The 25,464-nt window shown below is 33.8% G+C and overlaps 5 protein-coding genes across 6 annotated transcripts; 2 read left to right on the top strand and 3 right to left on the bottom strand.

Moving 5' to 3' along the window:
* Positions 1 to 63: 63 nt before the first annotated feature.
* Positions 64 to 2,391, bottom strand: LOC142548460 (uncharacterized). 2 transcript variants are annotated; one of them, XM_075656808.1, is made up of 3 exons: positions 2,270 to 2,391; positions 410 to 566; positions 64 to 310 (listed from the first exon to the last, which is right to left on the bottom strand). In XM_075656808.1, exons 2-3 carry the CDS (start codon positions 563 to 565, stop codon positions 263 to 265), a joined length of 204 nt encoding a protein of 67 aa, XP_075512923.1. In that variant the 5' UTR covers position 566; positions 2,270 to 2,391; the 3' UTR covers positions 64 to 262. The 2 variants fall into 2 exon arrangements, with proteins under 2 accessions (XP_075512923.1, XP_075512914.1); XM_075656799.1 differs by lacking the exon at positions 2,270 to 2,391 and adding an exon at positions 1,199 to 1,223.
* A 1,519-nt stretch (positions 2,392 to 3,910) lies between these two features.
* LOC142548454 (uncharacterized) lies at positions 3,911 to 5,088 on the top strand. Its single transcript, XM_075656787.1, has 4 exons — positions 3,911 to 4,330; positions 4,479 to 4,589; positions 4,691 to 4,771; positions 4,866 to 5,088. The coding sequence occupies exons 1-4, from the start codon at positions 4,076 to 4,078 to the stop codon at positions 4,938 to 4,940; spliced, it is 522 nt and encodes a 173-aa protein (XP_075512902.1). The 5' UTR covers positions 3,911 to 4,075; the 3' UTR covers positions 4,941 to 5,088.
* Positions 5,089 to 5,352: 264 nt separating this feature from the next.
* Positions 5,353 to 6,675, bottom strand: LOC142512559 (flavanone 7-O-glucoside 2''-O-beta-L-rhamnosyltransferase-like). The gene has a single exon (XM_075619687.1). The coding sequence runs from the start codon at positions 6,673 to 6,675 to the stop codon at positions 5,353 to 5,355; it is 1,323 nt and encodes a 440-aa protein (XP_075475802.1).
* Positions 6,676 to 14,561: 7,886 nt separating this feature from the next.
* LOC142512575 (flavanone 7-O-glucoside 2''-O-beta-L-rhamnosyltransferase-like) lies at positions 14,562 to 17,345 on the top strand. The gene is made up of 2 exons (XM_075619689.1): positions 14,562 to 14,654; positions 16,368 to 17,345. Exons 1-2 carry the CDS (start codon positions 14,562 to 14,564, stop codon positions 17,343 to 17,345), a joined length of 1,071 nt encoding a protein of 356 aa, XP_075475804.1.
* A 3,171-nt stretch (positions 17,346 to 20,516) lies between these two features.
* LOC142512591 (beta-D-glucosyl crocetin beta-1,6-glucosyltransferase-like) lies at positions 20,517 to 21,839 on the bottom strand. Its single transcript, XM_075619690.1, has one exon. It carries the CDS (start codon positions 21,837 to 21,839, stop codon positions 20,517 to 20,519), a length of 1,323 nt encoding a protein of 440 aa, XP_075475805.1.
* Between the last annotated feature and the right edge of the window lie 3,625 nt (positions 21,840 to 25,464).

The raw sequence follows: 25,464 nt of genomic DNA on the forward strand, positions 1-25,464 counted from the left end.
TTCAAAAGAAACAATGACAGAAAGTGCTTCCAAAAACAGGACCACTCAAACTGAAATGTATCATTGAACCAACAGCAATTCTTTTCAAAGCAAAATCTACCAGGAATAACAACTTGTGGCATCATCATCAACGAAAGAAATGTATAAGCTACTGTTAATACTTCTGAAATTCAGAAATTATTGACATTGAAATTGCAAATACTTGAAGAACACAAAAACTAGTTTCGAAAAGAATTTTCCGTGAACAGAAGACACCATCTCCTCATTCCTTCTTCCCAATTCCATGGGACATATTATAGATCCCTCTTCCCTGCACCACAGTGTCGATAAAAATTAGTGCTCACGTCAACGAAATGGATAAGAACATACAAATCATATGAAGAAAAGAACAGAAAAGAAAAGAACTCACAATGAGATATAAAGAGGTACCGGCCAAAGCCAGAGGAATGGCAACTGAGGTGATCTTATCAAATGGTCCTTTCAAATATGTATGCTTGTGAATGCTTTGAAAAATCTTTTGCTTCTCGATGAGCTTCTCTCGGGGCCTAAAGGGTGTTTCTGACATCCTGCATCATTTGGACGCTCTTTAACTAAAAATGTCAACAACCTTGAACGATTTTTCAGTCCAGATCCTCGAATCACTCTCCCCGAACAAATCAGGGGAGAGGATAAGAGTGTGGGGCGAGAGGTAGTTAATTGATTGACAAAGATTTTGAAATAGTAAAATCATCATTTTATTTAACAAAAAATTACAAATTTGGGGAAAAATATGGGAAACAGTGGGGTTGAGAAGGAAACAGAGCTCGTGTATCTCAAAAGTACACTAAATTTTTGTTTTTTTTTATACCATGGCAGAGTGAGGGATTTTAGTTAGTCCCCCCCTCTTCTTCGAGGGGACAACATTGGATCATTTTACGCAAGTAAATCTAAATCCACTCTGGAACAAGCCAAAATGAAATCAGAAAATAACAACCTTAGAGATAACTAACCGGGATACTTCTCAAATATATCCATCTTGGTTCAAGCCAGAAAAAAAAATTATTATCAAGCTCGATTTTCCTTGACACAAACCTTGGTTTGGCATAGTGAGCTCTTTTACACAATTGTTTCAACATCAATTAACATATCTATTCTGGAATAAAAAAAGGGGGAAAAAACTTTTGACAGCACAATTCAGCCAAGCAGTTAGACTGGCTACATTGTGCCTCACTTGATGTCTCTGTGGAGTAATATAGGGCAGTCCTGAAGATACTTGAATCCAGATATGCACAAAAAATGCAAAATATGATTGACGCATACAAGGCTCTAAAACATTAAATTTGGTCAAAGGAATGAAGACTAAAGTGTTCAATAAATTACTATATTTTGCAACTATGGTAAATATATTGAAACTAATTACTCGCGAGATTTAGCATCCAAAAAACAATACCAAAAAAAACTCTCATTCACCTAAAACAAATAAATAATAATCCGAAACAGAAGAATTTATGTAATGAAAGTGGATCGATGCCACTGTGCCCTTGCAAATGCAAGATCACACTAGCACTCAAACCATCAAAAACAAAGCCAACCGGTTTCAGGCAGAGGTTAGGCAATACAATTTCCAGTTTATTACCAAACATCACAAGTAAACTGAAAGAAAAGGGGAATGGTGAGGGGCACACATTTATGAAGCAGGACAGGCTGTGGTATAGCTCCCTCGGAAGAAAATATCAGCATTTTCCTTTTTTAACTATTTCAAATACGCAAATGTTGCCTCTCGACTTTTTGTATATGTTAAATAAATGTTTAGTCTCACGTAATTAAGTTTCCAAGGTCTCCACTCACACGGTGCTACCCTCCAGTAAACAAAATTGAAAGAACAATACTCAAGTGACAGGAACAAGTGAAAGAAAGTAAAAATACATGAAACGAGCATATTAAAAAAATACTGAGAAGATAAAGTATATTAGAAGACAAGTTAACATGAAAAAAACTATGTCGGAAAATTCGATCAGGCAATCAAATAAAAAATAATAATATTTTCCTTCAATCTTCAGTGGGTAAATAAGGAACTCCAAAAAAAGGAAGAATCCAAAAATCTTCTACCCAGACAAGTGGATCCAACCAAAAACTACACAAATTTCAAGTGAAAACCACCGATAATCACAGTCCGTAGTCAAATCCAGATCAATTAACCAACAAAATTCTTTAATAAGCATACATAATCCAGTATGCAAAAAAATCTGCAAAAAATAGAAGATAAATAAAGATTAAGAAAGTGATTTACCTGATTTCGAGAGTTGAAAACCCAAGAGTAGGCGAAAAAGTGCGAAGCGAGAGAACGAACAGAGGAGGATGAGCAAAACGTGGGGAGTGAAATGAGAAGGGTGGACAACCCGAGAATCTTAAAATGGGCCAACAACTAAGTTCTGAACATGGGCCAGATAGCTAGGTGTAAATTGGGGCATTGGGTCAGCAAGTACAACAAGTGAGCCCATTAGCCTTCGAATTAAACCCATATCTTTTGACGATCCTTTTTCATTATTAAATTTCTATTTTATATTTTTTTTGTTCGTGGTTATATGATAAAAAATAATAGATACAAAAATATGGGATATGATGATAAAATATTACGTTTAGTAAATTTTTGTGTACGAATTAATTTAAAGATTATTCCATAATATACCTAAAATACCATTAGAATGTATTAGAATTTAAGAAACAATAATCAATCGATATTATGTTTCTTTGGGGGACAGGGAAAATGGTATTCATAGAATATCTCATGTTAAAATGGGTATAATTTAGATATTGATTGGTCATATCAGGTGTAGGTATGGAGATGGTTGATAAAATGAGTTTGTTAAGTAAACCATGTATTGGAAAAAATCACATTTTGAAAAAAAAAATGAATTAAGAGCGATAAAATAGGTACAAAATGTATCTTTTTTTATTATTTATTTTTAATATTGAGAACTCACAATCGCTATCTTTGATGCACTCTGGATAAACTGAAAGGGTATGTGTACAAATTACAAAATGCATATTTGAACGTAAGGCAGCATGAACTGGACTTTTATAAAATTTGAAATGCTTAGGATGCATTTGCTTTCAAACATGTTGAGCAAACAAAATCAGGGGTGGGTCTAACATGATGATGAGTATCTCGTTGAACAAATAAAGCTGAGTCTGCTTTAAGCAAGAAAAATACTCAATTATTTAATTATTAATACCACTTCACAATCAAATACCAATACAATAATTCATAGTTCATTGTCAAATGCAACAATAAATTGGTTAAGCGTCGGATAACATTAGGTTGAATCTCATTTGTCATGTCTATATATGTCATGGGTTCATTCCTTAAAAATATGTTGAATCACATGATCAATCCTTGGTCACCATGATTATTTGTCCTAATTCTCGGGTACTGTCACAAAAGATGTAAAATCCAAGAAAGTGAAGTTTCTTGAACAAGTCTCAGAATGAAGGGGCCTGTGTACTAAAAGATTGAATAAATATAACACATAAAGGGCAGCTTGCAATCGTCCTTCTCTCCTACTTTGTCTTGGCCCCTAAGGCCATCATTTCATCTGTGTGTTGGTGAACTTTTATTTTCTACACAGGCAACGAGACTTTCACACCAAGCACCCCATTTCAAAGATAAAAGAAAATATATAAAAAACCAATAAAAACCCTTCAACCAATATCATCTGCAGAACTCATTCGCAAGTATATGATAATCTATCGTAACCCTTTAAATTTTTTGATTAAGGCTTATACGCCAAACCGATATTATAAAGACAAATTTAGCATGCAAGAAGATACAAAACAAATAATCCTACGTACGATGAAGTAAAGTAAAAGACTATTCTTTAACATCCTTATTAAAAGCGACATTGGGCAGTATGGCCATTACCCTCCTCCAGAAAGAAAGATGGATCCATATGTATACTTTAAAAGGTAGCCTTGTTTTATTCGAGCATATGTAAACAGGAGAAAGAGAAGAATTGAGGACGCATCATTCTTAAATACAAAAGCGAAAGTATACAAGACAAGGAGGAAAAAGGTTTTAAGGATTGTGGTTTTTGAAATGACAACACAAAAACAACAGACATTTGATCAGAAGGTTCCGATGCCGCGTCCTCAGAACTCTGGTTCGATCAACCACGTTGACAGCCCTTTCTTAAGTGAAGAAAGAGATGAAGAGATGACAAGGTCGGCATTAGCCGCATTTCGTGTCAAGGAAGAAGAGATCGAGAGAAGGAAAAACGCAGTCAGGGAGAAAGTCGAGGCTCATTTAGGCCGTGTGGAGGAGGAAACGAAACGCTTGGCCGAAATTCGTGAAGTAAGTTTGATGAAAGAAAGATGTATATATTCACCATTCATGAGTCTTGGTCTGACTTAATTAGTTCAAAGTATTTCAACCAACTGCATGCAAATGTATTGATCCTCATGTAGTTTGGGATCCTCTGTGTTTGTATAACTTATAATAGGAGCTTGAAGCTTTAACCGATCCGACAAGGAAGGAAGTTGCGATTATTCGCAAGAGGATCGACTTGATTAACCGAGATTTGAAGCCACTGGGACTTAGCTGCCAGAAGAAGGTGAAGTGTCACAATTTTTAAACGTAATTTAACCATAGTAAATCACGAAAATGTTAAATTAATAGACATACGTCTTTTCATCGTATAACGTAATAACATAGGAAAAAGAATACAAAGAAGCCATTGAGGCGTTCAATGAGAAGAACAGAGAAAAGGGTCAGCTTATTGGCAAACTAGTTGAGGTATAATTTTGTTCTTCTTGCAGAATCTTGACTCGAAAATTATAGTTGTACTGATTCGGGAATTTTGACTTGCTTCATGTATCTTTGTTGTTAGTTGGTGACTGAAAGTGAAAAATTCAGATTGAAGAAATTGGAGGAGCTTAGCAAGAGCGTAAACTCCCTTTGCTGAGATCCAAGAATTCATTCACTGCTGGTTTGGTTGTCTGGTTGACACTAATTAATTTTACTGTCATTGGCTGTTTTTCATCCTTTTATTTATCGATTGTTGACACTTTTCACGATTACGATTAACAAATCTTCAAATGTGTTATTTATCAATTAAAAATATATGTATATCTTGGTTTGAATTAATACCAATGTGACAGACTCAATCACGGCATTTATTGGCTTGAAAACAGATCCCAATACTGTACACATCATTACGTTGTTTTTGTGTCATTCAACACCCCAAATAACGGCCTCAAAGCCCTTAACTTTGCTAGCAGGTACCTTTTACATATATTATTATTTGCAACTATATGTACAAAGGAATGTTACATCACTGAATTTGGCCCTACCAAAGAACCAAACTTCCAACTTTATCAACCTTGTGCAAGCTGCACAAGCCTTTTTACGGCTGCATTCATTTCAACATCACAATTCCCTCTAACCTCGTTACTCAACTTATCCACATTCCTCTCCATCTCTTTTCCAACTTCTCCCACCACCACTTTTTTTATCACCCTCGCGATCTCTCCTCTAGTATACTTCTTCCCATCTCTCCGAATCTCAATCCCAATCCCAAGTTCGGCAACCAACCTCGAATTCATCGGCTGATCAAGTTGCATCGGCATCGTAATAACAGGTACTCGACACGATATTGCCTCCAGAATCGAATTCCAACCACAGTGACTCAAGAACCATCCGACACTCGAATGCCTCAAAATTTTAGCTTGTGGCGCCCACCCTTCAACTATCATGCCTCTATCTCCAACCCTCTTCCGAAACCCCTGCGGCAACGCCTCATCTAGATTCATTTTTTCTCCCACGGGAAACCTAACAACCCAAATAAAAGACACCCCACTGATTTTTAACCCTAAAGCAACCTCTTCTATCTCATTTTTGGTTAGAAAATACTCACTTCCGAAAGATACATACACCACGGACTTGGTATTTTTCTTACTTAGCCAATCCAAGAACATAGAATCGTCGGATTTTTGAACGGGTTCTTGAATAAGAAACCCAACTGGGACAACCTCTTTTTTCACTAATTCAGACAAGTAACTAATATAAGTAGCTTCAATCGGATTCGAAGAGTTTATCAGTATAAAAGAAGCCGATGACATTTCGAAGCATCTCAGGAATCTCTCCTTAATCTCAGCACTATTTATAATAGCATGTATAATCTCAGAATTCTCTCGCTCTGTCTCTGGAAATCTGAGTGACTCAAAAGGAAACTCCATCTCGGGATGAATGGAGTAGTGGGCTATGAAAGAAAAGCAAGCTGCACCACAAGGGAGGAGAACAACGGAACTTATTCCCTCTTCCGACGCCACCTGTGGCGCCCATGGCTGCAAGAAATCATAGATTAAAATGTCCGGTTTGAAGGTTTTAAGAATGTTTCGAAAATTCTCTTTAGATTCATCGAATGCAGCTTTGAGAGTTTGCATCAAATGGGTTGGCAGGTTCTTGGTAGTGTGGAATTTTTTGGGTAATTCAGTGGAAGAAAGGTGAAGTTCCACGAATTTTAACGAAGGCTCGTTCATGGACTTTCTGAATGGCTCCAAATTCACCGGAGTTGAACATAAAAATACATGAAAATTTCTGTGAATGAGCCTCTTGGCCAGTTCCGTGAAGGGGGATATATGGCCGTGAGCTAACCACGGAAACATCAAGATTTTGTAATATTGCTGCACACCCGACATGATAGTTGGACTCTGTTCGATCAAAATCCAATGGTGTGAGAATGGTTTGATTGGCATTCGGTTCTAATGAGAGCAGCGCCTATATAGCGCAGATCGACAGTAGGAACCAGCGAGGTCTGGATGCACTCCGCGAGACGTGTCAATTTCGCATCAGAAGTGCAATATTTTACTTCGTGACACGATTCAAATTAGTTAATGAGACCTTTCAACTTGTATTTTATCATTATAATATTATTGCATTCGTATAATATTATGACATTTGTCGGGTTACATGTCCGGTTACAAATATTTAAAGAATTTATGCATGGTCCGGGAGCATGAATTATACCAATTGTTACCATTAAAAAGGAAAACGATGTCAAAACTTTTAAATATCAGAATCTTTACCAGACCAAAGGAATATACTATTTTGATTTATATAAAAACGTTACACAAACAACCTAATAATTTTTGAGGTGCTAAAGATATTTTTGGAGATATCGAGTTCGACACCTCAAGTCATATATACATAAAAGAATTAGTAGTCATTCAAAGACGTCATTATTTATTTTTTGAGTCTATTGCCTGCCAAAATGGACGATACATTGTGCTGTGAAATTCTTCGTTCTACGAATATATCATTTCGCAAATAAATAAACTTGAATGTGTTTCTTCCAAAATGTCTCAATATTCATGCATCTTTAGCTCAAGTTCTAGCTCAATAAGTGAAAACAAAGTTGAAGCTGATGATCGAAGTCATGATCTAGTTGAAGAGCTAATGTTATTGATAATTCAATAAAGCCGACAAATACCAGAAGCATGTCAAAGTAGTAACGAGATGCAGTGAAGAAGAATATTCATCCAAAAAAAATCGTAAGGTCAAGCATTCGAGGCTCGTCGATGATTATTTCTCCACAAACCTCGTATATCCAGATCAAATATTTTGAAGACGATTTTGAATGTGAATAGAGTTATTCACTTGCATAGTGACAGCATTTAAGAATCGTTCATCATATTTTCAGCAGAATGACGATATTACGAAAAGAAAAGGCTTGTCGTCACTGCAAAAATGTACACCTACGATTTGTCAATTGGCTAAGGATTCCTTACCGACCATCTTGATGAGTACTTACATATGGGTGAACCAACTGTCATGAAATGTTTTTTTCAAATTTTGTGAATAAGTGGTTGAACTATTTGATGATCGATATTTGAGAAGGCCGAATGATGATGATGTTCAGTGTCTTCTTCAAATGCATGATGAGGGACACGACTTCCCTGACATGGTGGGCAACCTTGATTGTATGTACCGGAAATGGAAATTTGTCCAGTTGCTTGGAAAGACCAATTTATAACAGACCATGGATCGCCAACAATCATGCTTGGAACAGTCACATCTAAATATTTGTGTATGTGACATGAATTCTTTGGAGTCTCCGTCTCCAGTTCACGTATTGTACGAATCTCCCATATATTCAATAGTGTTTTGCAAGGAAACACCATGTAGATTAATTTCATGATGATGGACACTCAATATAAAAAGAAGTATTATCTAACACATGGAATGTATCAGGAATAGACAACGTTTATTAAGGTTTTTTCTTTCCCAGAAGATCCCGAGAGAAACTTGTTTAAAGAAAGACAAGAATCTGTAAGAAAGTATGTCGAACAGGGCATTCGAGACGTTCTAATCCCGATGGGCGATTATCCAAGGTCCCGCTCGTTGTTGGTACAAGGAAAAAAAAATATTATATTAGCATGCATTAGTTTACATAACATGGTCGTCGAATATGAGGAGATCACGTGAAAAATTAGTATAATGATGTTGGTGACGAACCTACACAACCCATCCAGGACGCAAACCAACGATTTCATTATTATCTTCAAACAAGTTTTTTACCAAGTGCCGATTTAGTTGATCATTTTCGAGGAAAATACAACAATAAGTGAAATAATATTTTACATATTTTAGAAAGTTTTTGTTTATATGTTGTTTTAAATTTTATACATTTGTATTTTTTATTATTTTAGAAAATTTCAGTTTATATGTTGTTTTAAATTTTATACATATGTATTTTTTATTATGTTGTATTCTTTTTAAAACTTTATAATAAAAAATTAATTTTAAATAAATTACAAGAATTAAATTGTTTTGATTAATAAATATATATATAAAATAGTAGTATTATTAATTTTAATAATCATTTAAATATTGTAAATAAAACCAAAAATGTATTAATTTAATAAAATAAGAATAAAGATGAACGTGCGGCTCAATTATCATAATTATAATTAATTATCAAACAATATTTATTAAATTAATTGCAGCGGAAAATGATTTATAATTACTTTAAAATTTAAAATTGACCGTACAGCATATAAAAAAATTTGGCATGATATTCTCATAAATAGAATACACCAAAGATTTAATATACATGTAAAATAAAAATTATTCAAGGACAACGCTGTGTTATTCATAAATACTCAGTCAGACACAATCCAACAATCCGCAAACAATAGTTCAAATAAAGCTTACAAGGCTCAACACAACATAAACAAAATAAAAACATAATAAATAAACTTCAGATAATAATACAATCTCCCTGGAGGATAAAAATATGACAAACTAAACAAGACTCCGATGTAATATACACTAGTACATCGATGCACGCATTTGTATAATATTTTTTATAATTCATTTGATTTATATTTAAATAAGGATCAAAATATAATTATAAGAAATAATGAGAGACTACACTGTAATTTTGATATATAAATTAAAAAATAAATTGAAAAATAAAAGAATAAAAAAATAACATAAATAAGAATTGAACCTATAACCTAAACCCAAGAAACAATGACTCTATCTGCTGAACTACATATAACTTGCATTAAAATTTTAAAATTTTATTAATATATATAATTATTAAAACATATCATAACACCAAAGTTAGTTACTCTAAGTGTCTCAAACTTAATAAGATAATAAAATAGTATAGATATACTAACTGAAACTGAGAGACTCCAAACTGACCAACCATTACAATCCAACCTCAATCATGAGCTTCACTGACGGATACTATGCATGTGCTACAAAACATATTGGGTGACCTACCATAGTGCACAAACAACATCCACAATAGCTCCCAATAAACAACTGGGGTTAAGATTCTGGTATGAAATATTTCAACAATAACAACTATAATCATGCATAAATATATAAACAAAATGAACTATGCAATGCATGAAACATGGCTCGATAGAGACGGGGTAGCAAGAGCCAACAAACGATACGATAGAAACAACAGTACTGCTCGAGCAACAATATACAGGGAAGTTATATCGTCATGCAACTAAACCGCCTAGTCACTTATGTCGTGATGCTAACACAAACACCCACGACAATAGCCTACGCATTGTGATGCTAACACAAACACCCACGACTCAGCCTCCACACATTTGTCATGGTACAACAAGATGACACAACGGAACAGAACTAGATGACACAATTTCAGGCCCAACGCTCACCCCTGAACGGCTGCACTAACAGACGGGATTGCTAAATCGAATCTACAGTCTCAAGTGTATCAATATAGGCTTATTAGGCTGGAACAATTGAATCTAAACCGAATCTACAGTCTCAACTCTCAAGTGTGTCTACGGGATTGATAAATCGAATCTACAGTCTAAACCGAATAACAATGAACAATTGTAACGGATAACAAGAACGATAAGGATCAATATGTATATCATAAGATCATGCTCTAATCTAAATACCATAAAATATGTCATATACCTGAACATATAAATCAACAAGACATTTAAAATCCACATAATCCACAGAAATACATAATAATCTATAACAACACATAAATATGTTTAAAACGTAATTTATGTGTTATTGTTGTATGTTACCGAACTTTAAATATACTTATACCAACTCAACACTGATTAACAAAGGGTTAACTTGAACTTTCTCGGCCTATAACAAATATTTATTTCCACAAAATAAATAAGTTCACAACAATCCTAAATGATACAACACAGATTCTAAAATCTTCAAAGTTGGAATTATTTTACCAAAAATCCAAACTAGGCAAGTTATTTTCTAAAAGTTCTCATCTATCAATTTATTTTCCCAAAAATCTTCAAACAACTAAATTTGCAATAATTCTTAGATCGACCTGTTGAATATTAATTCTAATACATCCAACAACCATTAATTCTTACACACATCGCACTTAATAATTTGACATTAATTCTTGGGTCGAAGAATTTATACCTCAAACTTGCCAATGCTTGAACTTACAACTATTACCCAATTAATAATCAATAACGATGAGATATAATCAATTATAACAAATTAAATAGAAGAGAGTAAAACTTCCATTCCGGTCACGAAAACAGGCTGAAATCTCGGATTAATCTGAAACCAAACTCGAACATCGACCACCATTCGACATAAAGTAGGCTGGAACAGAAACTGAGTTTGTATACATGAAACATTAACCCAACAATTATCAAATATATAATATATCCAACAATGTTGCAGCAACTATATTTCTCAAACTAAAGAATTCTAATTGTCCAACATAAACTTTAGATCGACAAATTTATACCTTGAAACGCTCAATTGTCAAACCTACAACATTAAACAAAAATTATATCAATACTAGTACGATAATTGTGACGAAAACTGATTAAATTGGAATGGTTATAATTTCACCATCGGCCAGCCTGTATAACCGAGAAATGGTGTTGGAATGAGCTTGAAATTGTCCAAAATTCAAAGTATAGCAAGCTGGAATAGAGAGGCGGGGTAGCAGCGACGGAACCCTCCGGAATTACTGTTCACGACTGAAAAAAGTGGGGGGAAATAGGGGAAAAGGTTGCGCTAGCTTCATATTCTTCCCTATGCTCATACACTATCACTCCATGACCGAAATATATGAAATCGTCGCCGAAGTGGCTGGAAAAACGCTGCAGAAACAGCTCGCGCTGGGCTTGGGTTCAACGAAATGAGGCCCCAAACTTCATATTTCAAGACACAAATCGAAGCAAAAGGACCTAGTTTTGGTTGGATTACGATCAAACACTCTTTTCCGGTGATTTTCCAGTGGAATCTGGCCGGATTTTGGTCGATCTTTGGGTAAAGGTTTAGGGCGGGATTTGGGGATTTTCTTCTCCTTTTTAAATATGGCCATGGGAATATAGATGTATGTACATATATATTGTGTGTTACTAAATATAATAATTTATGATCATTTAATCTGGTCTCGTGTATTTTTAATATTTTTATGTTATTTTAATTTTATATTTATTTTATATGTTTGAATTTTTGATGATATATTTTAACATATTTTTTAAATTTATTTGACATTAATAATTATGTTTAAATTAATTTTTTAATAATTATTTTAATTATGTCAAATTATCAGATAATTAATTATTGAGTTTATAATGAATACGTAAATAGTTAGATCTACAAATAATGAGTATTAATGTTAACATAAATGTGAGAGAATGAATATGTTAATATGTTACGTATGTCACACATAGAACTCGTATTTTTTGATGAGGTGATGGGTCACTAATGTAAATACTCTAATAGTGTGATATGTACATATATATTCACGTCGGCTTATTATAACGAGTAATTAGTTTTTTAAGTTTGATCTGTTTAATTTTAGGTGTTGGTACACTAAGTTTAAATTTAGTTTTGGTATACTAACTTTTATTGTTTGGTTCTTTTGATCCAATTGTTAACGTTACATCAAAAAATATCGATTTTTGTATTGGAAAATTCGATGTGTTGCCAAAAAATGTTGATATGGCAACGGAAAAAGCAAACATAGAATCAAAAATTGGTGGCTTGTCATATTTCATATAAATAATTGAACCAAAATAGCTAAAAATTAAAAGTAGGTATGTTAAACCGAACTTTTGACAAATTAACTGACCAAAACTCAAAATGAAACAAGTTAATGGAATAAAAATATTTTTTCTCTGTTAAAATTCAAAATATTACAAGTCTTATTTCAGGTCGGCTAGACTAGTTCGGACGTTATCTATTTCGGTAGTTATATTTGTGTCATCCATCTCGATCTTGCATCGTCCGATTGTCATATATAATGTAATGCCCGATATTATAGCATTGTAATCCGAAATTATTGATTTATTAATTGATGTGATTATTGAGGGACAACTCCGGGAAAGAAATTGGAGAGCATTGGATATTGTGAGTGTGGAGTCCAGCAGACCTCGCGCACATGCGCGGAGAAGAGGCGCGCATATGCGCGAGAAGCACATGTCGAGATAGTAACTTTCGCGCATATGCGCGAGCTGGTGACTTTCATAAGTACCGAGACAGAGAGTCTCGCGCATATGCGCGAGACGAGGCGCACATATGCGCGAGCATATGGATTTGCCAAGCGCTGAGACAGAAAGTCTCGCGCATAACAGTGCTGTATGAAAACGTGACACTTGTCTTGCCATGCACTTGTACATGTATAATCCTTCACTTCATTTCAGAATTCAGACTTCCAGAACAAGAAGATCGAGGCTCCCATGGAGAAATTCTCAAGTTCTTTATTTTAGAATTTGAATTGTGCAAGATCCAGCCGTCCGATTTTCAATCCGAGTTTAGTTTCGTGCTTCTCTAGTCAAGAGCTTCGAAAGGATGTAAGTTTTATGACTTTCCTGCATGGTTCGAAAATTTGGTATTGAAGAAATCCTAATTTGATTGATATTATGTGTTCTCGAGATTATGGTAAGCCTGTAATCGAAACCGGATCGAAAAACGGACCACATATGCAATTATTATTAATTTCTAGCCTATGTTGATTGAGAGTCGAGTCAGAGAGTAAGAGTTAAAGAGTTTGATTTACAGCTTTGTATTGATTTATGTTTTCGTAGATTACGATGCATATTGTGTTACAAATGTTATATGCTTTTGTATATGCTTATATGAAATGCATGTATACATTGTTTATACTGGGAAATATGTTTCTCACCAGAGTTATCCAGCTGTTGTTGTGTTTGTATGTGTGCATGACAACAGGTGGGACATGATCAGGGTCGAGAAGAGCATGATAGATCGAGATTAGAGTGGTGATCCGGGCTTAGAAGTAGAGATGTTGTTCAACACATGACATGTAGCTGATAAACACTAGTTTGTTATGACTTTATTTTGAACAGCAGTGTATCTTGATCAGGTTGTAGATTGCACTTGGTCTTGTAATTAAATAAGAAGGAGCATAACTTGTTGTAGTATTTTGTACACTTGCTTATGAGATGTTCAACTTTAAAAAAAAAATCGACCTAGTTTATTTAATTGATCCATTTAATCCCAACGATGATTTAAGATGGAGTTAGCGTCCGGGTTCCCACAGATAACGTCCCAACTAGTCTAGCCGACACGAAATATGACTTATAGAAAGTAAAATTTTCTGTCTAATCGTTTTTTCATTTGGTTATTTCAATCAATATTCCATGAGATATCATCAAATACTTTAACTCCCAAATTCCAGGTGGTGCTGGGGTGTTCGGTCAACTTTTATAAAATATTAAAGTATATAATGTCTATTTAATTTTTACATGGGAGAAATGCACATTTTTTAAATTTCACATGGAGGTTTGGTACAAAAAAAACCCATAAAGTAATATTTTTAACTGAAAGTGTCATTTTTTTAGTTATGTTCTAGAAAAAAATTGTTTAATATATGTTTATTTGAGTGAAAATATTATTTTTATGTCGAAAGTATATTGTGCAATATATGTTTATTTGATTGAAAACATTTTTTAGGTAAAAAAATTTATTACTTTTCATTATATGTATTGATGTCGACCTGGCCAATCAGGTAAGAGCCTAGTGGGCGATTGCACCGGGTCGGGTTGATGAGCTGGAGATGGTTGTCCGGACACCTGGACCTGCACTCTCGAGGAAAAAAAATGTTAATGAGTGTCAAAAGATTCTCCAGCATAACCACTATAATGCTCAAGTCAGCAAGTGTTTGTGAGAAAATCTTGTGATTAAATGTTGTATGCACTATTTTTGTATATATCTTAAATGCTTAAGCAAAGCTGATATTTATAGGAAGAATGTCCATGATGACCTTGTTTTCAATGTCTACTTATTAATTATGATAAGATGCTTGCTCATATCCTATTTTTGATACCAAGTGCTCCTGACCATCTACAATGTCCCCTTCGTCGAGTCAATCTTCAAATGATTCGACAACAATGATTACTGAGTTAAGGTATCTCATGTATGTGCACTTGAGTGTGCTGCTTTTATCGAGGTAACCCGGACAGGGAGATATCATCTGAATTTTGTCTGAAAGCTAGGGTTCCTTTTGCTCGAGGAAATGATGTTCCGAGCATCCACCTACCCGGCCTGTAATATGACTTTACTCAAGGTTTTTGATGACCCGAGCTATTCTTATATTGTCCTGGGTTATGCACGATCCGGACTCACCCGGAGTATCATGTATGAATCAAGTTATCTCGTTTCACGAATATAAATATATGAAACCATTGCAAAAAGAAATCTATTCAGGACGGTGCATGATGATGATATCATCCCCGTATTAATAATTCAAGCATGCCACTGAATTTAAAAAATTTAAAAACACGCTCACACATACATATAAAAGATAATTATATGGCATAAAATATATCAAAACTTTATAAAATGATATTAATTAAAAATATTTTAATGTAATATTCTTTATTTTAAGGTATGATATATTTTTAATATATAAAATTCATGAGTGGGTCTCATGTGAGACTGTCTCACGGATCTTAATATGTGAAACAGACCAACTCTACCTATATTCACAATAAAAAGTAATACTATTAGCATAAAATGTAATACTTTTTCATGGATAAAAAGTAATACTCTTAAATGTTTAACAAAAAGCGATCAATAAGCCAATTAGACTGAAATTTTAAAAATAATTTGTTGTGAAATAGTATCATAAATTTATATTCAAAAGAAGATCCAATTCAAACTATATTTAAATAATAACTTTTTAGAAATCAAATCGGATAGCATCTTTAAATTTGTCTAATATTTTCTTTTAATAAATTAATGAATCCGGGGGTGGTGCAGGATCCGTCTCACCCGTCGGTTTGCTCCATTTGTGTAAACACGGGTTCCAACCTCCCAACTAAAAAAAAAAAAAAAAAACCTCCCAACTCCCAAGATCAAAATCTCTATAAAAACAAGTACCAGAAAAAAGAAATCACTATAAAACCTTTCCCCCTCCTTTTGAAGTTGCTCTACTTTTTCTTACAAGATCGAAATCCCCTTCTGCTCCTTTGTTACTTTATTTTTATTCAAAAGAAGTCAATTATCATGTCGGGTATGCAGCAATGTTTCAAAATCTTGATGTTCCCATGGTTAGCTCACGGCCATATATCCCCCTTAATAGGCCTGGCCAAGAGGCTTATTCAAAGAAATTTTCATTTATTTATATGTTCAACTCCGGTGAATTTAGAGCCATTCAGAGAATCCATCCACGACCCTTCATTAGAATTCGTCGACTTTCAGCTTTCCACCACTGAGCTTCCCAAAATATACCATACTACCAGGAACCTGCCAATCCCATCTGATCCCAACCCTCAGAACTGCATTCGACGAATCCAAAGAAAATTTTCGGAGCGTTCTTAAAATCATCAAACCTGACATTTTAATCTATGATTTCGTGCAGCCATGGGCCCCAGAAGTGGCCACTGAAGAGGGAATAAGTTCTGTTGCTTTCGTTCCTGTTGGTGCAGCATGTGCATCTCTCCTCGCCCACTATGTCATTCATCCTGAGATGGAGTTTCCTTTTGAGTCATTTAGATTTTCAGAGATTGAGCGGAAGTTCTGTACTATAATAGATTTTGTTACAAATGATGTTGCGGGTAAGGACAGATTTCTAGCATGCTTCCAAAGGTCATCGGCTTCTTTTACACTGATCAACTCTTCCAATCAGATTGAAGCTAATTACATTGGTTATTTGTCTGAATTAGTGAAAAAAGAGGTCGTTCCAATTGGGTTTCTTGTTCAAGAGTTAGCTCATGAATCCCATGATGATGATGTGTTCTGGAAGTGGCTGAGCAAGAAAAATCCCAAGTCCGTGGTGTTTGTCTCCTTCGGAAGTGAGTATTTTCTGTCAAAAAAAGAGGCGGAAGATGTGGCTCTAGGGTTAGAAATTAGTGGGGTGTCTTTTATTTGGTTTGTCAGGTTTCCCGTTGGAGAAAAAATGGGTCTAGATGAGGCATTGCCACAAGGTTTTCTAGAAAGGGTTGGAGACAGAGGCATGATAGTTGAAGGGTGGGCACCACAAACTAAAATATTGAGTCATTCGAGCGTCGGAGGGTTCTTAACTCATTGTGGTTGGAATTCCATTCTGGAGGCAATGACATACGGTGTGCCTGTTATTGGTATGCCAATGAAACTTGAACGTCCGATGAACTCGAGGTTGACCGTTGAACTGGGGATTGGGGTTGAGGTTGGGAGGGATGGGAACGAGTTTACTAGAGGAGAGATCGCAAAAGCAATCAAAAAAGTGGTGGTGGGGGAAGACGGAAAAGGAATGGAAAGGAATTATGTGGATGAGTTGAGCAGCGAGGTTAAAAGGAAACGTGATTTTGAAATGAATGTAGTTGTGAAAAAGCTTGTTCAGCGGGCACGAGAGTGGTAGGAATGAAATATTCTCCCTTTGTTCATAAAAAGTAAAACAATGAATTTGTAAGTGTCTCGTGTGGTTTGTGCTGAAAAAAGAACGTATTTTCTGTTTGAATATCAGAAATCGACTATCGGAATTCAGTTGTATTTTTAGTTTGTTGCTGCATTCTAATGATATGTAAAATTCCTATTTTGTTTATAAAGTTGCTGCATCTAGCGAAGTTTAGGCTGATGCTTGTCGTAGAGTGAAAAGAGCAACTCGATGACGTGCACGGTATATAATTCTTCAAGCCAGTAGAACATAGATCTTATTTTAAAAATAAATTATTGAAACATTTGGATGAATTTATTTTAAACCACTTAAATATGTTAATGTTTTGGAATTATAAATCTTTTTATTGTCAAAATTACCCAAAAAAAAAAATATTATAAGTTAATATAAGTTTTTATATAAAATTTGACAAAAACTTGTGTGAGACGATCTCAAAGTCATATTTTGTGAGACAGATCTTTTATTTGGGTTATCCATGAAAAAATATTACTTTTTATGCTAAAAGTATTATTTTTATTGTGAATATCGGTAAGGTTGACCCGCCTTACAGATAAAGATTTTTGAGACCGTCTCACAAGAGACCTACTAATAAAAGTTTATAATTTTAACATTAAAAATTAATATATTTTATATATATTTATAAAAATTAATGTTCTTATGAAAAATATAACAATTTTCGAAAAAATTAGTACCAAAATGAAGAAAATTAATATATTTTATATATATTTATAAAAATTAATGTTCTTATGAAAAATATATTTTATATTATTTTTAACGTATGTTAATAAAATATCGATTAAAAAATTTGTAGTTACTAATTATTCAATAAAATTTTAAGAATTTCGTTTTTTATATTTTAATAAAAAGATAAAACAAAGTCTAAATGGCTTATTTTGATTGATCATAGCTGTTTGTAATTTTTTTATCAAATAAATTATATAAACTTATAAGTTTTAAAACAACTTATAAATTGTTTTTTTAGAATTTATAAATTATGTCAAACACTTTCTAATATACTATCGATCAAGGCACATGCGTTGTATATAATATAATATTAGATATTTGAAATATGGTTCCATCAATTTATAGAATGAATTTTGGACATTTATATTTTGATATGAATATTATAATTAGTGTGTTCGTACCTATTATTGTGCATAAAAAAAATCTATTTGTCTATTAAACTTAATTTCAATAAAAATGTAATAATATTATGGTAGGAAAAAAAATGTTTTTTGGTGTTGAAGAGGAGGATAAAAAGAAAAGAAATTTTTGTGTCTTTTTCTAATTACCCTCTCAACTATTATAATATATAAAATAGATTATGTTATTTTCCAAACACAGCAAGCAACAGTAACAAACAGTGAATGATGATATATCCTTGGAAAAATTATTTTAATGAATCAAATGGTCTTCAAATATATTCCTATATATATATATATATATATATATATTCATATTGTCTTAATACGAAGAATTTTTAAATTTAAATGAATTGTACAAATATTTATACAGTACAAAATTTTAGTCTTAAGTCAAGTTACACCGCTATATATTTTAATTATAAAAGTAATAATGACAATGAGCTCACTTTTAAAAGATAATACCTTGGGCCCAATTTGATTCACATGCTAATTTCTTCGTCTCCGCCCATTTTCTTTTCTCCATCCTTTGTCCGAGCCGATCGATGATTTTTTCGCATAAAATTGAAACTGGAACTACATGCACGGATCCGATAATGGATCTAGATCCGGATACAGGCGAGAATTCAAATTCGAAACCGAGAATAGTAGTGGTTAATTGGTGCGACGGGGTGGGCAAATCCAATCTAGCCATGGATCTTGCTTCCCAGTTTTCTGAGAGAAATTATCCATACAGGTACCATATTTTTCGATGTATATGAGTCCCCACTTCTTTAGTTGTCTATTATCTTGCGAGACTGGATAGACCATTATCTTTTTTGTTGATCCTCTTATGTTTTGTTCCGTTTTTTAGGAAAGAAAATGAAATTCTGCCCCCACTAAATTTGGTGTAGCATTAACCAGTCTAAGTCTATTCATATATATCAAAAGGGTCGGATGTTCTTACAACGCCACCTCTTTTTCGTTATTCTCCTTAAATAATCAGAAGCCTTCCACCTTGATGATATCCAGATGAATCGGGCGTGAAATACGTGGGCAATTCATTGGACAGTGAGGATAATTCTGTGTTAGGAAATTTGATCAAGGATAATGGCTTCAACTGTGACCTGCAAACAAGTAAATGAACTCGTGAATGGACGTCGGAGAATATCTGACGTATACACTCTTATGCTTAAGTCAGCAGTTGAAGAAGAAAGTAAGGACGGTTGTATATGTGGTAATATACTTGAGTGTTTGAGAATTAAGAATGCCAGAATGTGTAAATGAGAAATGTACTGCTATGGAGATCTCATCGTTACCTTGTTTTCAGTGACCACCTGCTATTGCTTCTGATGGCTTCTCTAACACGTCAAACTCATGTTGTTCTGACAGATAAGATTGTCCATATCAATACACTCGAGTGAAGTGCGTTTCTCGAGGTAGCCCGGGTAGAAGTTCCCGGGAGCTTGCATGAAATCCCGGACGCTCGATTTCCTGGGAAGAAAATATCCCTGGCGTCCCATGCTCGGCTGCTGAAAAAAGTACTCTACATATTGACTCTGATTTGAGCTATTCATTTAGTATTTCAGGTCGTCCATGATTTGAACTCTTACAGAGGTATCACACCTTTTAGTGAAGTATGGTCTCCTTCATATTTGGTGTCGGTTTTGATTTTTAGATGTTTGAGAAAGTATAGGTTCTATTGATCATCTGAGTTTTGGAGTGTTGCAATAATGTTAAGTCTATTCTGATGTTTGAGCCGAGGGATGATGAGTGTAAAGCATGATTTATTGATGCAATATTTCCTTCCCCTACTTCAGTACTTGCCTCTATTGAGTTCTTGAAACAGAAAAAAATATCAATATTTAGAACCCTTGCGTACAGAATTTTATTATATTTTTACATGTAAGGGCGAGTGTTTCATCCCTACTGAATCAGGGGAAAGCTACGGAGGAAGCTATATCACACGTTTGATTAAGCTCACTCTGCCAAAGAACCAAAAATTGCGACTCTATCAACCTTTTGCCAGCTGCACAAGCTTTGATACAGTTGTATTCATTTCATCATCACGGTTCTCTCTAACCTCACTACTCAACTTATCCACATTCCTCGCCATGTCTTTTCCGTCATCTTCCACCACTACTTTCTTGATCGCCTTCGCGATCTCTTCTCTTGTAAACTCCTCCCCATCTCTCTGAACCTCGATACCGATCCCAACTTCTGCTACCAACCTCGAATTCATAGGCTGATCAAGTTGCATTGGCATGGCAATAACAGGTACTCGACAGGTTACCGCCTCCAGAATCGAATTCCAACCACAATGACTCAGGAAGCCTCCGACACTAGGATGGCTCAAAATTTTAGTTTGTGGTGCCCACCCTTCAACTATCATGCCTCTATCTCCAACCCTGTTTTGAAACCCCTGTGGTAATGCATCGTCTAGGCCCATTTTTTCTCCCACGGGAAACCTAACAACCCAAATAAAAGACACTCCACTGATTTCTAACCCTAAAGCCACCTCTTCTATCTCTTCTTTTGTTAGAAAATACTCACTTCCGAAGGAGACAAACACCACGGACTTGGTATTTTTCTTACTTAGCCAATCGACGAACATAGAATCATCGGATTTTTGAACGGGTTCTTGAATAAGAAACCCAACTGGGAGAACCTCTTTTTTCACTAATTCCGACAAGTAACTAATGTATTTACCTTCGAGCTTATTCGAAGAGTTTACCATTATAAATGAAGCCGATGGCCCTCCAAAGAATCTTAGGGATTCATCCTTATTGTCATCGCTATTTGTTACAGTATTTATAATCTCAGACTTCTCTCGCTCAGTCTCTGATAATCTGAGTGACTCGAAAGGAAACTCCATCTCAGGTTGATTGGTATAATGGACTATGCAAGAAGTACATGCTGCACCACAGGGGAAGAGAACAATGGAACTTATTCCCTCTTCAGAAGCCATCGCTGACGCCCATGGCTGCATGAAATCATAGACTAAAATGTCTGGTTTGATGATTTTAAGAACGTTTCGAAAATTTTCTTTGGATTCAATTAATGCAGTTTTGAGAGTTGGCATCAAATGGGTTGGCAGGTTCTTGGTAGTATGGTATTTTTTGGGAATTTCAGTGGAAGAAAGGTGAAGATCCACGAATTCTAATGAAGGTTCTTCGGTGGACTTTCTGAAGGGCTCTAAATTCACTGGAGTCGAACACAAAAATACACGAAAGTTTCTGTGAATGAGTCTCTTGGCCAGCTCGGCGAAGGGGGATATATGGCCGTGAGCTAACCATGGAAACATCAAGATTTTGTAGCACTTTTGCTCACACGACATGATTATTGGGTCCTCTTGGTTCAAAAATCAAAGGAGCGTGATTTGGTTTGTGTGAGGATTTTTTGTATGAGGTTTTACGGGGATCTTTATAAAGATAAAGATAATATATGGAATATGGGAAGTTGGAACAAGTGTGTTCTTTGATGATCCACCGTGCAAGACGTGTCAAGTTTTCATCAAAAGTGCAATGTTTATTGCTTGACACGATTCAAATTATTTTAAAGAAATCCTTGGAATTTATTTCTTTGTTACAATAATATGGCATGTATTATATCGAGACATGTGTCCGGTTAAGACACGGATGACTTAAAACATATTATGCATGGTGGAATCATAAAAATTTTCATCATTATCCTCGTTCAAAACTTGTACAAACAACTTTGAAAATTATAATACATAGCAATTTTTTAAAAATATATAAATTATAGGTCTCTTTCTACCACTTCATAATCAAATAATTATTCAAGTGATTAACTATTTGATCTAAAATATATATATATATACACACACGACAAAAACTTGTGTGAGACGGTCTCACATGTCATATTTTGTGAGACAGATCTCTTATTTGGATCATAAATAAAAAATTATTACTTTTTATGCTAAGAATATTATTTTTTACTGTGGATATCGATAAGGTTGATCGTCTCACAGATAAAAATTCGTGAGACCGTCTCTCAAGAGACCTACTCTAAACACATTGTCGCATCAACGAAAAACAATCTTTATCTGAATGCTCCAACAAGCCTCAATCAATATACCTTTTGTTGCAACTGTGTCTATGTACACCATATCATCTTCACTGCAAAAATAGTACAAACAACTACTTCTAACACATGCAAGCAACACTTTTAACATTACATGCAGACGCATAAGTAAAAATTTACGTATATGAATACACAAAATGCTGAACTTGCTAAAGAAAGTCGTGATTTAAATGGGAAATAAACATTGTAAATATGGTCTGGAATAACTAATTGAACCTCTGATCAATCTAAGTTAGCTATAAAAACTCGATCAAGTTTAGATGTTAAAGTTCCAAGTGAAATGCGAGAGACGAGAGTAAGGTCGCCGCGACTCGAGCAAGCGAGAGAAGAAGGCCATACTATCATACATGCTTTCATTACGATAATTGAGATGAGATGTATCGCCAAAATATCAAAACTAGTCTATCGAGCTGTCTAGCTCGAGGATGTTTGACCGGTCTGATCTTGTGACCGCTATTTTGCCTCGATAACATTCGAATTCACTTGACTGGCCTCACGAGATTTTTAGTTTAACTTCATTTAAGTTCCACATTGTTAAATATCTCAGCTTGACATCTTGCAACTATACACTTGAATAAAGATCTTAAGTAAATATGTTAGAAACTTAACAACAAGTTTTGCTACTATCAAAATCAAGATTGATAACGTTTCCGCAACCAAAAAGTATAATTTAGTATTTAATAAAATTATATTATATAATTAGATGATTATTTTATATTTTCAAAATTCCAATTCAACAACGGTTTTTGAAAAAAAATTCACACATACAAAAATTTTTTTGAAAATCATCGTTAGTTCAATTTATTTTTTTTAGTGAATATATATTCGTGTATGGTATTAATGTTTTTTTAATAATGTATTTTAAATGAAAATCCTGGTATATTTTAAATTGATCACGATTATCATTACATATACATAATTAATAAATGTGTGGATTCAAAATTCAATTGTGTTTTGGAAGATGATTTGAAATCAATGGATTCCGATAATAGTTATATATTTTTACAATATATCAAAATTTAAATTCACAAGTGACTTATTTATACATTAGTAAGACAAAGTAAAATGAATTTCAAACAACACCATTATTGGATGGACTTGAAACATATTTGAATTAACATAAAATACTATATAGATACATATGAGGAGTGAATTTGAAGTTAATGTCTTACTTATATGAACAACAAAATACAGTTGATATCTATATAATTGAAATCTATCGATCCAAACGCACTCTCCAGTAATCAAATAAATTTGAAATTCATGACTCTGATCCTTCATTCCAGATACACAATTGAATTTTGTGTTTGGATAGAAAGATTTGGATTTATAATAGCATTCAAACAAAGGAATTTGAAGTGCGTTGATTCAGATGACTAGGTTAAATGGCGGATCCATGATTATTAATCTATCAGGACTAGGGTTTTAATCGGTTAAATCCGTTACTTTTTTAAACTGATCCAAGTATATGTTGATCCACCACTGACTAGGTTGGATAATGAATTTGAAACAAAAATATATGTGACCAACACAGGAGATTTCAAACTATTTATTATAAATTTAAACCAACTAGATACAAATGATTTGAGACGTGAATTTAAAATCAAATACACTCAAAATCTTCAATCCAAATGCAACTAAATGTTGTGTTTGAATGAAAATATTTGAATTATGAGAGCGTCCCTGTCAGGTAGAGTGATCGAACCATGAGTTTGGGTTGCTATGCAGGTAAAAAAATTTGAGTTACATAATTACCACAAACTATAACTTTTATTAAAGCGACAAACGTTCGGTCCTACATAATTTGAAATGCATTGATCTCAATTGAGTAGGTTGAAAAAAAAAAATTTAACAGAAAAAATAATGTGATTTATGTTCATTTGTACTGATTAAAATTTGAATTATATGCATAAACTATGACGAAAAATTATTTGGTATATAATTAATGGAGTTAGGAATCATATTAATATTTTTACATTTGGTGTATGAATATTTTTTAAAATACATAGGAGGTTAAGAGCCTATTTATATTTCACGTGAAGTTATTTTGCTCTTTCGATATTTTTCAAGGAGGCTATATACAATTTAGTTTTAGAATAAGGTAGGGCAAAGATGTCATAAATTGTATTATTAAATTAAATTAAATATTTTCGAAAGATCCTTTATGATTAATCATTATGATTATTAAATGATAGGTTAGGAAAACACATCGAAATTTGGCACCTCATTTCATCAGCATAAATGGTATGAGCAAGTAGCAACACAATTAAAATAGGGCAGCTATTTGTTTGTACACGAAAAAATTTTGCGAGACGATCTCATAAGTCAATTTTGTGAGATGCTTCTCCTATTCAATATTACTTTTTATATGTCAAAAATATTACTTATTATTGTAAATATGGTAAAATTAACTCTTCTCACGAATAAATATCCGTAAAATCGTCTATTATTGTTTATATCTAATTTTTTATTGTAAAATACACACACCACGTACGAGTTTATTGAAATTTATAATATATTATAAAAAGTAGCTACCATCGCACACAGTTCCCGCATGGTCAAAACAATTTATTTATAATAGTTATTCTTTAGATTTCAGATTTTATCACACTGTTGGAGGAATAAAAAAAAGTGACGTCAATCGTCAAGTTCGAGAAAAGACGAGGAGAAGTTAGAGTAACCTAATTGGAAATACTAAATATCCAATAAATGAAATTCTACCTATGGAATATAGAAGAAGGCAAATTTGGAAAGATTTTTGGTGTCCCACCAAAAAAAAAACAAACAAACAAAAAAACAAAAACAATTACTCTAATTTGTTTAGCTTTTAGAGTAGGCAAAAAATTGTATGAGACGGT

Source organism: Primulina tabacum, chromosome 1, assembly GCF_025594145.1.
Source record: "Primulina tabacum isolate GXHZ01 chromosome 1, ASM2559414v2, whole genome shotgun sequence".
Lineage (NCBI taxonomy): Eukaryota > Viridiplantae > Streptophyta > Magnoliopsida > Lamiales > Gesneriaceae > Primulina > Primulina tabacum.